The sequence below is a fragment of the Coloeus monedula genome, assembly GCF_965178545.1.
Source record: "Coloeus monedula genome assembly, chromosome: 1".
Classification (NCBI taxonomy): domain Eukaryota; kingdom Metazoa; phylum Chordata; class Aves; order Passeriformes; family Corvidae; genus Coloeus; species Coloeus monedula.
In genome coordinates, this window is record NC_138781.1 from 50,215,442 (window position 1) to 50,228,428 (window position 12,987).

General features: G+C 35.8%; 1 protein-coding gene across 4 annotated transcripts in view; it reads left to right on the forward strand.

The window, feature by feature from the left end:
* The window catches only part of CLASP2 (cytoplasmic linker associated protein 2), a 150,934-nt gene that overhangs the window by 98,958 nt on the left and 38,989 nt on the right, over positions 1 to 12,987 (forward strand). For 2 of the 4 annotated variants that reach the window (XM_082297500.1, XM_082297502.1), the window contains exons 19-22: positions 2,883 to 2,906; positions 5,691 to 5,708; positions 7,648 to 7,749; positions 12,800 to 12,970. In XM_082297500.1, coding sequence (XP_082153626.1) covers positions 2,883 to 2,906; positions 5,691 to 5,708; positions 7,648 to 7,749; positions 12,800 to 12,970 — 315 coding nt within the window. The remainder of the gene's footprint in view (positions 1 to 2,882; positions 2,907 to 5,690; positions 5,709 to 7,647; positions 7,750 to 12,799; positions 12,971 to 12,987) is intronic. The other 2 variants (XM_082297501.1, XM_082297499.1) reach the window with 1 other exon arrangement.

The following is a 12,987-nucleotide window of genomic DNA, read 5'->3' on the forward strand; positions in this document are numbered from 1 at the left end:
TGAAATACAGAAGTGTTTTACGCAATAACTTACAACACTGAGTTAATTAATTTCTTTCTGAGGGCATTGATGGAACTATGTGTATGTTTTATCCATTGATACTTGCTGTTGGACATAGAAAGTGCCACAAGTGATAAGAGTGCAGGAAAATATTTGATAATGGTGATGGTGGTGTAGGTGCTTGAACATCCGCTGAGTGAGAATGGTAAAGGACTATGAGCATGTTTTTGTTCTAGATTTTTAGGTTATCCATGCTGTAGGGATAGCAATGGGGGAAGAGAGGTTCAGTGTTCACAAAACTGTTTTTTTTCTTCTCAGCTTCTGTGCCAGCTAGATCACCAAGGAGAGGCATGTTCTAATGTCAGTACAGCCATAGATGATCACAAGAGACAAACTGCATGGTTCTTCTGATTTACATTGTGTTTGGGTAGAGGTTAGCATACATGTAGTCTGTGGTTTGCAAAGGTTTTGGTTGTGCTTTTAAAAATCAAAATGTAAGTTAAAAGCTATCTAAAATGAGTTGATTCTTTTTGTCATCGGGGCCCACTTGAAATGCTGTGAACGACATTGATTTTAGTGTTAATGAGTGTAAGCAATCCCACAAAAAGGAATATTTGGTACTTGGAATAGCAGTTTCAGATGTGGGCTCCCTCTGGTGCCCACAGAGGGGGCAGCAGAACCTGCTGGGTCGCAGGTGGACACCAGCGTGAGGCTGCTTGGTGGAGGGGATAAGCTGGTGGTTCCCCAGGGAAGTTGCAGATGTCCCATCCCTGGCAGTATTCAAGACTAGGCTGGATCAGGCTTGGAGCAAACCTCTCCTGTGGAAGGTGTCCCTGCCCACAGTAAGGGGGTTGGAACTAGGTGATCTTTAAGGTCGCCTCCAACCCAAACCATTCTAGAATTCTAGAACTCTCAGTTCCTCCTAACTTAATGCCTAAAAGCCTGAAAAATATGGGATGATTATTTTCCAAGATCAGAGTATTGCCTGGTGTGTTTTGATGTGCAACAGATCATATTTTGAACTTCATACAAAGCTGACATTCAGAGAATTAAAAGTGCCACAGAGCATGGTGACAGAAGGAAAAGTCAAATGGAAAATAAAGAGAGAGATCCTGCTCTGTTAATGTCTTCTTTATGCTGCTCAAATGAAGAGACTATGTTGTCTTAAGATTTTCACAGAAAATTAGCTCTTGATTGGAGTATTGGTTTGCTTTTAGAACACTTAAAGAAATATCTGATTCATGCCAAGAATTTTGTAAGCAAGGGTTGAAAAGGGCACAGAGGTTTCTATTGAAGTAAACAGTGGTGGGTTTATGCAGGAAAATAACAGAAATAGCTTATTCTCTTCGTAATTTGTTGATTGGGTGAGTGTGGATGAGGGAGAGGAATAATCAGCAATGTCCAGGTCCTATTTGTTTGAAGGATTTGAGTTGCTGGAAAGCTTTACCTTGCTAGCAGATGCAGTCACATGTGGACAACAGTATGATGGTCATTTGATATGGCAAAATAATGTAATACTGCCAATGTACAGTAGAAGTCAAATCTTAGTGCAGACAGTGAAGGGGCAGTGGTAGTCAAGGAGACCAAGGTTTGTTTCCAATCACACAAAAGCTGTACTGCTTGATTGATCTTGGCTCAATCTCCTAACAGTTTTTTAACTGAGGTGAGGTAAGGTAATTTGGATGATACATACCTTGTAGACAGTGTGACTGTTTTCTGTTGTGGATTAGCTTCAAAGTATTGTTTACTCTTAGTTTTCAAAAGGTAACCTTAAAATGAATGGAGTGCGAATCCAAGCAAGTGCCATGTTTCAGAAAATGGGCTAATTTGTAAAGTTCTTCCCTCTGTTCATTTGAAGGGGTTTATTTATAGTAGCCCAAATATGGAAAGTTAAATGACAGAACTGTCAAGCTAATGCTGCTGACCATGGTATGAAAAGGCCTAGGCAATGTTATTGTGTTTCTATAATGCTTTCCACTCCCTTTAGGTGTTGCAGTCAGTACCAAAATAAATGACAGTGTCTCCTAGAGCTTGAATTTATTTTCAGCCTGGCTTGCAGAGAAACATCCACCTTTTGCTTACAAAGCTATCAAATTTAAAACCTCAGAAGGCCAGAAGCTTATAAGCACAGTAATCCATAATTATGTTCACCCATCTCTTCCCTTTTCATTATTAATAGAAGAGCTCTTGCTTATTTATGGTTTTTAAAAGACTATTCTAGAAGCAGGAGGATACTCTCTAGTTACTTTACATGTTGACTATCTTTGACATCCTTAAGTATTAATGTCCTTGTTGAGGAAGCTTGAGCTGTAATTATATATGTCTCATGCTAAATACTTTAATTTTGATTGTTACTGTCAGAATATTTATGTATTACCTTCCAGCTGAACTGGTAAATACTTAACGCTTTTAAACCAGAGTGAAACTTTTTCTCATTTGTCCTCTGTCTTAATTGTGCTATTTTTTCCCTCCTGTCCCTTACCCCAGAGGGGTCTTCATGTTCAGTAGCGAATTTCATAAGAAATATAGTTATGTTGTTCAGTAATGATATACATATGTACCGATGCTTCAGTAACTGTTTACACCAAGAATGAAACCATTTGTAAATGTTTTACTGTAAGGTTTGTCTCAAATCTGGGAAATACAAAGAGAATCAATATCCTTGTGCAGGGTACTTGTACCCTGTTTTTAATTTTGTACCTTGGACTGAGCAAAACCAACTTCGCTTAAGGTAGCTTATACATGCATTAATTAGATAAACATGTCTGCTGTATTTAATATTAATGCATTTTCCTCAATTAATGTTTTATGACTCTGCTGTGAACACCTTTATTCTAACACACTAAGTTTTCCATGTTTCTTTGCCTGCTTTTCCAACAAAGAGGATACTTCTGACAAGATGGATGGTAAGAAATTATTTAGTCTGTCCTCTAATTCTATTAAATATCTAATAAAGTGTCTTTTATGTAAAGTATTGATGTTTAATATATTTGTCTGTTCATTAACAAATTACTATGCTGTTTTCATTAACTCCTGTGTAATCTTGATGTCTTATTATATGTGTGATGGCTTTATTTGTCAATTTTGGGAATGTTTGGTCTGTATCAGTAACAGAAACATTATCAGAAATCTGGCATTACCCCCCTTTTTTAAAAGAAGCTCTACTAATTACAGAGCAATTTTGTAATTGTTACATGCTGCTTTTTAACTTGTTAAATACATGCTTTTTAAATGTCTAGTTCCAGTGTATTCCATAGTTTTACGTAACTTGGCTGAACAGCAGTGGGAGAGCAGAAGATGCTTGACCACATAATTAAGTATAAAAAAAAGCAAAACCAAAGAAAACTTCTCTATCAAAATCTAGCCTTGCTACATATTTTTAAGTGCCTGTAAATTCTGTAGCACAATGTAATTCTGTTAAAGAATCATTTGTGAAGACGACCTACCTGTTAAAATAGCTTACCAAGTATTCCAACTTAGTTTTAGCACTTGCTTTTCCTTAATTCACTCTGTTACAAACACATGGAGGGATTGAAAAGCAGTTGAGCATCAGACTTCTCATAGCAATTGTCTGTTTCAGATGTGTGGAAATAATGTTTCACATATAATAAAGTGGCAGAGTCCCAGCCTGCTGCCTGGTGATTCTAGTTCTAGTATATTGCTTGGGAGCACTTAATGAGCACTTAACAAGTTTGCTGCTTACTTAATATTTTGTGTCATGTATTTATTAACTGTGCAAGTTTGGAATAATGAGTAGTTTATTGGAAGCACGTGTATTTCGTAAAAATTAAAAGACTAAGAAGGTAGATCCCCAAACCAGCATCCTGCATCATTTCAAGACACAGATGCTTCTTGAAAGAATTTGAGCTGGTTTTGAGCACTGAAGATGTCAAGACTAGTTTAATAAAACGAGGAGGGTTTGTACAGGATAGTAGAATCTGTATCACTTATTTCCATATGATGTTTCCTTAGGCTACAAGTAGTAGGCTTTATTTATAGCTGTTTGTGCTAAATCTTGAGCCTTGGACATTGTCACCAGAAATAAAGGTTCTTAGGACCATGTAGGCTTTTTCTTTTGTTCTAACCAGAAGTCAGAACTTACGATATGTTGCACATTTCTGTTTAAAAACAGCAAGGGAAATGATGCACAGAGTAACAGGTCGGGTTTTGTTCTAGAGGCTATCTTCAGATATGATGTGCAAGATAGATTGAACTAAGCTGTGTTCATTCCATCTTGCACATCATATCTAAAGATAGCCTCCAGCTGTAGTTGTATGATATAGCTGTTCTGATCTCACCACCACCAGGAGGAACTAATCTTTTTTCCTTTTACCACTAACTTTGTCCACATGTTTTTTATCTCTTCTTTTGCTAGCACCTTGTGATAATCCATTATCAATTACTGTAGGTGAAGAAACTCCATAAAACTGATTTCATAAAAGTGACTAATATTCTGCTGTTTGTTTTTGGAACTGCCAGTGAGCCTTTTTAACCATCCAGACCAGGTGGTAGCACAAGGCTGAGAGGAAAGAGAAACAGAAGCACCCCTTTTAGAAGCAGCTGTCTGTTAGCCTGGCTTAGGTGTTGCATAGAATCTGCCTTCCAGAGCTGGATTTGGAGGGCTAGCTCAGGGTTCGGGGGTTGGGTATTTTATTTGGTTTTGGTTTTTCGCAAACTGGCAAATATGATTGGAAAACTTCGAGACACTCCTACATACCTATTACTGTAACTGATTTTTGTGAAGAAGCATTGAAATTTACACTGAACTAATTTTAGAGAGAGTTTTTAAAAATAGTTCCTTGAAGATACTGTAACATGAGAAAACTTTCCCAGCAAATCTAGCTAAGTTCAGGCTAGCCAAAGACACTAACAGATGTTTTCATTATTGTAGTTCTCTCGTAAGGCAGAAGTGGTAGACAGTGGAAATAAAAATGGAGGTAGCCTTTGATATTTTTTTAGGGACATTTAACATTTTTATCATTAGTGGTATATATTTTATTCCATAATAAGATTCATCTCAAAGGAGCTTAGAGGAAGGACTGGCAATTAGGCAGCTTCCCATCAGTTCCTAAGGTACTGATGGGAAAAAGGCTTGTCTGTCTCACGTTGTCAAAAATCAAGCCTTGTTAAGCTCACCATACTTGTTCAAGTGTGATGTGATTTCAGCAAGCTCATATTCCTTCCACGTCTCTGAGCAAGACTTGATCTTGTGCTTGTGTATCTTCAGAGTAATCACAGGCTTAATTCAGAGAAATCCTCCTTGCTGGCAGTTCCTATCAAATTAGCACTGTCCAGTGTGGGAAACACTGTGTTTTTCTCTGAAGTTATGCATAATAGTATGTTTCATATTTTCAGGAGAGCTTGCATTACAGTATTTTTAATGTCTGTTTTGATCTGTATATGTAATTTTGTTGACTGATCTCATAGATGTAATTTTTTTCTATTGACTTTTTTGTTGTTTTGTAACAAGTTTGGAAGGCAGTGCTGTGCCTTGTGTTCTTTTAAATTGCTATCAGTGTCATGGATATTTTCTTGATAATTTTACTTCAGTTATGGAGTTGCAACATAAAAACTTTAGCTCTCTTGACTTGATAAAATTTGTCAAGATTCCCAAGATTAATCTCAAAAAGGAATTTGAAAGACATAGTATTGTTTGGAATATCATGTATTTTATTATTTTTTCTGTTTAGGAACAGCTTCTGAAGATGGTAAGAAACTACTTTGTTAGACTAGCTAATATTTTCAGCTTCATATTTTCATTGATACAAATTAAGCTTTAAAAGTAGAACATGGTGTTTCTGGGGCTTTATGGAGGTTCATAACAGACGGGCTTATGGGCTAACAGCTTATGCATCTAATACTTGGTTGTCATTTACTATTTTTAAAATTCTTTTGCTTTTATTTTAATTCTCAATTACTCATCTGCAGTCTTAAGTATCATTGCTTAACGTTTCTACTATAAATATATAGGGGCTTTATAATTTTGTGCTGATTTTTTTAAAGCAAATCTTGTCACAGAATATTTCATCAAATGTGTTCATGCTCTGGGAAGCAGGTGCTACTATTACTCATTTCTGTGATACTTGGAAGCTAATTTTCAATCTGTTATTAACATTTAAACCTGTCATTAGTGAATGGATGAAGAGACTCCAAATGAGTTAACAGTTCATTTATCTCACAGACACAAACTGGTTTATTTTACATTGATGAAACAGGTTCCAGGTGATATTTTAACATAGTATTGAAATAGTGGCACTCTGTATTCCTAGGTTTTGGGCCAAACTCGGAATGCAGTTACATGCCTTGCAGTCTCACGGCACTCAGTGGGAAAACATTGCCATTGCACGGGGATAACTAGTAGAGTTTGGACTAGTTAATCTCACCATTCTTGCTAAGTCTGTTGTTTTCTAATAGTTTAGTGAATAACCTCCTTTATCCTGATTTTCTTCTTATAGACTCTCATCTATGGCTATTCCCTCTACTTGGATGAATAATATTAACTTGGTTGGTCTCCAAATTCTGCTGTGGAAAGCCTAAAGAGGCTAGAACTAAATAACAGTCTGTGTGCCTAATTCTTTTAGGTCAAATATTGACTCAGCATGTCTAGAAAATACTTTAATTATGCCGTGTTTGAAAGTGTTGAGCTTGTTAAACTAGCTCCACCCTGTACAGACTTTCTGGGGTTAGTTCTTGCAACATAGAAGAGCTATGGTTAGCATGAGTTTGGTTTTGATTTCATTTTTCTCTTGTTTGAGAGGCTGGCTTAGGAAATGCAGTATACAACTCTGCTATTTTCTTTTATGAATGGTCTTTCTGTTAACTATAATTCATCCACCTGGGGTCTTCCTTTCTTTTGTGGTTTCCTTTTATGTGTTGGATTTTATGAGGAACATGGCTAACAATGCAGAGAGGTTTAACCAAACCCAAGAGAATTTGTCATTTGCCATTTGGCATTCTAGAGAAAAATAAATTTCTTATTTTATTTGTAGATGCTTACTTTGATTTGTCTTCTTGCTTGGCTTTTCTATCTGTTGGGGAGAGTAGTATTTCTTTATATCATGTTGTCATGAGAAGTACTTAAGTGTATTTAGTTTTTGCAAAATGCTCTAAAAGGGAAATCCTGTAGAAGTCTGTATGACTGTGGCCAGGAAAACAGTAGAATCTTCAGTAATAAAAAGCTAGTATTTCTATTTCTGAGAAGAGGAGTGAAGTTAGGAAGAAAGCTCAGAATCCTATTCTGTAGTTTTATGACAGCAAAAGTAGACTTACAAGCACACATAATCATGAGGAGACCTGATACAGCAACATTAGTGTTTGCATTGCATTGTATTGAATAAACTTCCCCTTTTTTAGTGTTACCAACACATACATGGTGGAAGGAAGAAGTAGCTAGCCAGTCCAGGGTGTTGAAGGGGTAATGTGCAAATCGTTTGCTGAAACCTGGAGCATCAGAGGAGAAGTATTTTGCTTCCTCAGCTATTAAATTCCTCAAGGTGTTCAAATTTCTACTAATTATCCCAAGCGAATTTTCGCTAATTGAGTTACATTGCGCTTCTTTTATCTGCAGAAAATATTAGTAAATGGTACTGATGCTCTGCTTCCTACCTGACTCTGAAAAACTGATTTAATGCCATTTTTCTTCTCTAGGTCGTATACGATCAAAGCTCTCAACCCCTTCTGTTGGTATTGGAAATTCTAAAACAGATTCCAGAGGACGGAGTAGAACCAAAGTGGTGTCACAGTCTCAGCGTATGTATTTTCTGTTTATCAGTTATACCTGATAAAGAGGCCAAATGCTTAAGCATATATTCATTGACCAATGGCTACAGTCAAAGTTAATTTTAAAAAAAGGCTACATACTGAGTTGTTGTTCTGTGCCTTAGGTTCATCATCGCCAGACCAAAATGAAGGTATTTTTTTCAGTGTTTTGGGTCAGTGGTATTTGCATGCTTTTCTGATTCATGTTGTTTTTCTCTGGACAAAATACTAGGTTAGGTCTCAGTTTGCCAGCTAAATTAGATAATGTAGCAGGAAGTGAAATCTGTCCTTAAATTCTGTCTTCAATTACAACTTCTCAACATTCTTTTCCCCCCTTTTCTGACCTCCCCAGCATGAAAGGCCAGTAAACACTGACGAGTAATAGACAAGAACGAGTAGACTGAATGGTGTCCTCAGTGTTACCTGCAAGACCTAATTTTTCATTTTTAGAAAAGGCTTATTCCAGCCAGAAATACCATCTTCACTATAAGCTAGGCACTGCTGTAGCTCTTGAATATAAACTCCTTTTTTTTTTTTTGTATTACAGCTCTTGCCTTTACTTAACTCTCCTTTGAAGGAAAAATACTAAACCCTCACTTTACAATCAGTTACTTACTTAGCTTGTGCTGAGTCAAAGGGTTAAAACAGGCAATTTAATGTGAGTCAGCTAATCCACAGTAATTTTCTGTGTGTGTTTAGTAACCAAAGCAGATGTGACATTTTCGATCTAGCCAAGCACTCAGTCGTTAATTAAAAAGACCTGATTACCTCACATTGTTTGGCACTGGCTGACCTACAGCAATTTGTCCACGCATCTGATGTCTCCAATAGACATTTTCTTACTAAGCTCTGTAGCATTTTCAGATTCTTATCTTTGTCTAATTAAGTGAAATGCAACTAAGTTAATGAAAGGAAGCCAAATTCACAATAAAATTAAAATAAACTTCCCATTTGTATAATTTGTCAGGCCTAATGTTCTAAACCCAATAAATTTTACCAGGTTTGAAATTTTCAATACAATTATTTCCCTATTACTAACCATATCCACTTTCTTTAATAAAACCCCTTAATATGTTTAATGGCAGAAGCATTTGTCTTCATAGCAATGATTGCATCTATAATAAATAGAATTTTTTTAGAAGTTAAACAAACAGGTAGAAGTTGGTTTTTTTCCTGTTAGAGCGCTTGCCGTTCAGTTTTGCATAATTTTGTTTCCCAAGAAGTACACTTGGATCAAACCTGATCCAGTGTTTGCAGGTTTTCTGAAATAAAGCTTTCAAATGATGTGAACAGATAAAATGTAGCATACTAAAATTCTGTAGAAGTAGTTCCCTTGAGAGCTTTGACAGTGCTCTAATCCCAGAAGTGTTTGTGAAATGAAAGCCTGAAAATGAGTCTAGTTATTGGCTGGGACAAAAGTTGTGCAAAAATTGTTTTACAGATGGCTACACTGTATCATAAGCAAAAAATATGTGAATAATTTAAGAGGGAGGGAAGCTAAAGTTCCATCAGATCCCTTTTCCCCCTCTATGAGAAACTGTAAGCAGTGTCTGTAACAATTTTTTCATTAGTATTAGGAAAGTTTGGAATTAAGCTTTGTTAAAATACCTTCATACTTCAAATAGATTTGGTAAATTCTTAAGAAGTGAAGGTGTTTGATAAATGTCTGTGGGAGGGGGTAAATTTAGGTAGCAATATAAGACTTTAGTGATGGTCATTGTCATATAACATTAAATAACTGTATATCCAGAGAAGCAAAATTAAGCCTTTTCAGTTTTTCTACTAATGATGACAGGGTTTCTTTCGTTTTGGCACAGTATTAATGTCTGAAGAGATAAATTGATAGTGAGATAACTAGATCTGACTACATGTGATGATGTGTGAAAATTAAATGCATGAATGCATCTTTACAGCCTTTTATTACTACTTCTGTTCAGAACCGATTGCTTCAAATAGCTCATTATAACCTGTCAGTGGGGGAGAACAAGAATTCTGAGATGTTTTAAGGAAGATAAACAGGGCAAATACAAATGGACAGGCGAAGGAGAATTCTCAGGCACTGTATGCCAGCTATTTGGGTGATGCTTCTTTATGTGACTGAAAATTTTCACAGCATTGTGTGAAGCGTGATGCTTGATGTTTCCATACAGGGGATTGTTTTACTTCCCCAGCTTTTATATAATGAGAGAATAGCTTCATGTTAGATTTAAGCTTGTATTTTTTAAAAACCACTGTAGCACAGATGCTTTTGTTAATTTTTGGGTTACAGCTATCTTTTGTTCAAAAATTGTGAAAGACTTGCAAATTTGAAATTTGAAAAAATATTTTTTTAGGGTTTCGAAAGCCCTTTACTCTTCCTCTTCTATTTTTAAATTAACATAAAGTAAATGCCTCATTATTTTATTCTTACCTATGGAAAAAAATGGTTACATTTTTTTCCTCTTCTTTCCAGTTTGGTTGTTGGGTAATTCAACAGGGTCTGCTAAAATTGCATTACAGTCATCATTCAGAGAATTTCTGAATGGAAACAAATTCTTACTTTTACTCAAGATTACTTTTAAAGAGGAAAACATTAAATTCTATGCAAGTCTTTTCAGTTGTGCCATTGTGAATTTGGTTTTTTTGTTTTGGTCATCCACCGCACCTGCAGCTCAGTTCCTTTACTGTTGTGTCTCAAAAAAAAAAAAAGTTTTGATCTTGTGTGTAATTTTTGTTCAGCTGTTGAACTTCTTGAGCCTTTTTGGCGATGTAATATTCTTTTCAAGTAATATGCAGGCTACAGTTTCATGCTTAATGGAAATTTAATTCTTCAGCATTGAGTTGTTGATTAGAAAGCTGAAGAATTGTAATTTGCTTGTGCAGCTTTGCTTCATCTGCTTTGTACATAGCATCTGAGTTTAATTCTTCAATTGTGGAAGCTACTTAATAGCACTGCTTTAGCATAACCCCTTTGTGGCTTTTTTTCCTGTGTGAAATGACTAAAGCTTTCTTATTTCCATTTGCCATTCATTTTTTAATCTGCTCTGCTCCCTCCCTCTTCATGGATTATAAATCCCTACCCTAATCCTGCCTTTACACTTGTTCAGGATCACAGTCTGCTAACCCCATTGGTGGTAAGAGTCTACAGAATTCGTGTACACATCATTGTTTGATCACCTGTTTGACATACCTCATTTAAGGACCCTATTCAGCAGAAATTCTGGCTGGCTTTTTTCATATGCTGCACATAACTCGGGTGTAATCCTTACGTAGAAAGCAGGAGAGATGGGAAGTGTTTATCATTTTGCAACAGTGACTTCGTCATCTTTCTTTGATCATTCAGTTCACTTAGATCTGCTGACCAGAGTATGTCAATGCTGTTATTAGCATAGTATTTTCAGGATATTTAGCTACATTCAGTTAATTTACAGTGCAGTGGAACACTTTGCAGGTCAGACTATAGAAAGAGTAAATAAAATATTAGAACGAGAGGTTGCATTTCTTCTGAATATTCTGAGAAGAGTAAGTTTTTTCATGTTTCTGACCTATTGAAGAAAATCTACAAGTCTCCAGCACAGTGAAACCTTTTACAGTATTTTTATTATTTTAAAGAGATACAAAACAGGAAGAAAGCATAGTAATATCAGGTCTAAATTTAAATACCCTGATATGAAGAAACTGCCAAACCCTTAATTTTTGCAGACCACAGCAGCTTTATAGGATTGCTTATTCTTTTGTTGCTATAGAAGTTGTGCTTGTTTTTTTCCAGGCTGTGTAATACTTTATTTATCATTTCTGCTGAATAGGTCCATAGTTTGGAAAAGGGATTTTGGTAAATAATCATTTCAAGTTTGAATTCAAACAATGAATCTCAAAGTATATGCATGGTACATTGTTTTAGATTTCTCTCTTCCACCCAGCATATATTTTATTTTGTTTGGGATTTTGTTTCTTTTCACATATAGTCAAGCTTTAGTCAACTTGTATCTTTTTTTCAATGTGCCTCATAAGAAGTAACCCATGAAATTCACTTGGAAAGTTGCATGTTGTCTGTAAATCTGATAGCATCACTGTGGTCATACAGTTACCTGATTGTATTTTAAAGATTAATGAAGGGTTCAAATGTATGTAATTACTCTTCGGTTGAAATTCTGTTTTGCTTTTTATTTGGTCAAATTTCTTGAATTCTACAGCTGGAAACAATATATTAATATCAGCTGGTGCTATAAATCAGTTACATCTAGGGAATAATGAATTCCTTGTTAGGACTTAGAACTTAAATGTTCTGTAACGGAAATATCAAAATTAAAGATAAGTGACCACAGTTTCTGGTAGTGATACAGTACCTTGAACTTCTGTAGTACTTAGTAATACACAGTTTTAATTAGCAGAAACATAAGACACTTAAATACGTCTTAATCAATTTTTTAGCTTCTTTAAAACTAACTGAAGATTTTCTGTAATTTGTGGGGTAACCTCCACAGAAATGTACATGGATATTGTAATTATCTTCAGTCACATTTTTATTTAGTGTCAGAACAGTGCTTGAAGACCCCATGCTTTTAAAAGCAAGGGAGAAGAGTTTAAGTGTTAGGAAAACCACATTATTTAATTATAGCATTGATTACATTGGAAGAGCTGGGTAATTATGAAATCTTAGTTTAAAGTTGCTCCCTTTAGCTTTCTAAGAGGTTGGTTTGTTTGTTTTTCTTCATTAATAGAAAATGTGATTAGTGAGACCAGGTAGCTCAAAAAATCCAGACACAGCAGTGTTCATGTTAGGGACCATGGAACTCTTGACAAAGTCCAGAAATAATAACTGCGGTTTCTTGAGCTTATATAGCGTCAAGTGCTTCCTTGCATTGATAATTTTAACTACCTTGTATGTAGTACTGTAAGAACTCGGACCAAGGCATTCTATTTCATGATTTTACTGTGTAAGTTTTTCCTGATCATTTCAATCTACCACCACCCTCCTACTAACTTTCAGGTATTATTTTCTTTTTAACCGTGATTGTTTATTGACTATGCTGTTCCTAATATTTATTCATTCTACCTTCAGCTGGTAGTAGATCTGGGTCTCCTGGAAGAGTTTTGACAACAACCACACTTTCCACTATGAACACAGGAGTTCAGAGAGTGTTGGTGAATCCTGCAGCTGCACAAAAGCGGAGCAAAATCCCACGAAGTCAGGGATGCAGTAGAGAAGCTAGTCCTTCTAGGCTGTCAGTAGGTAAGAATCACCAAATA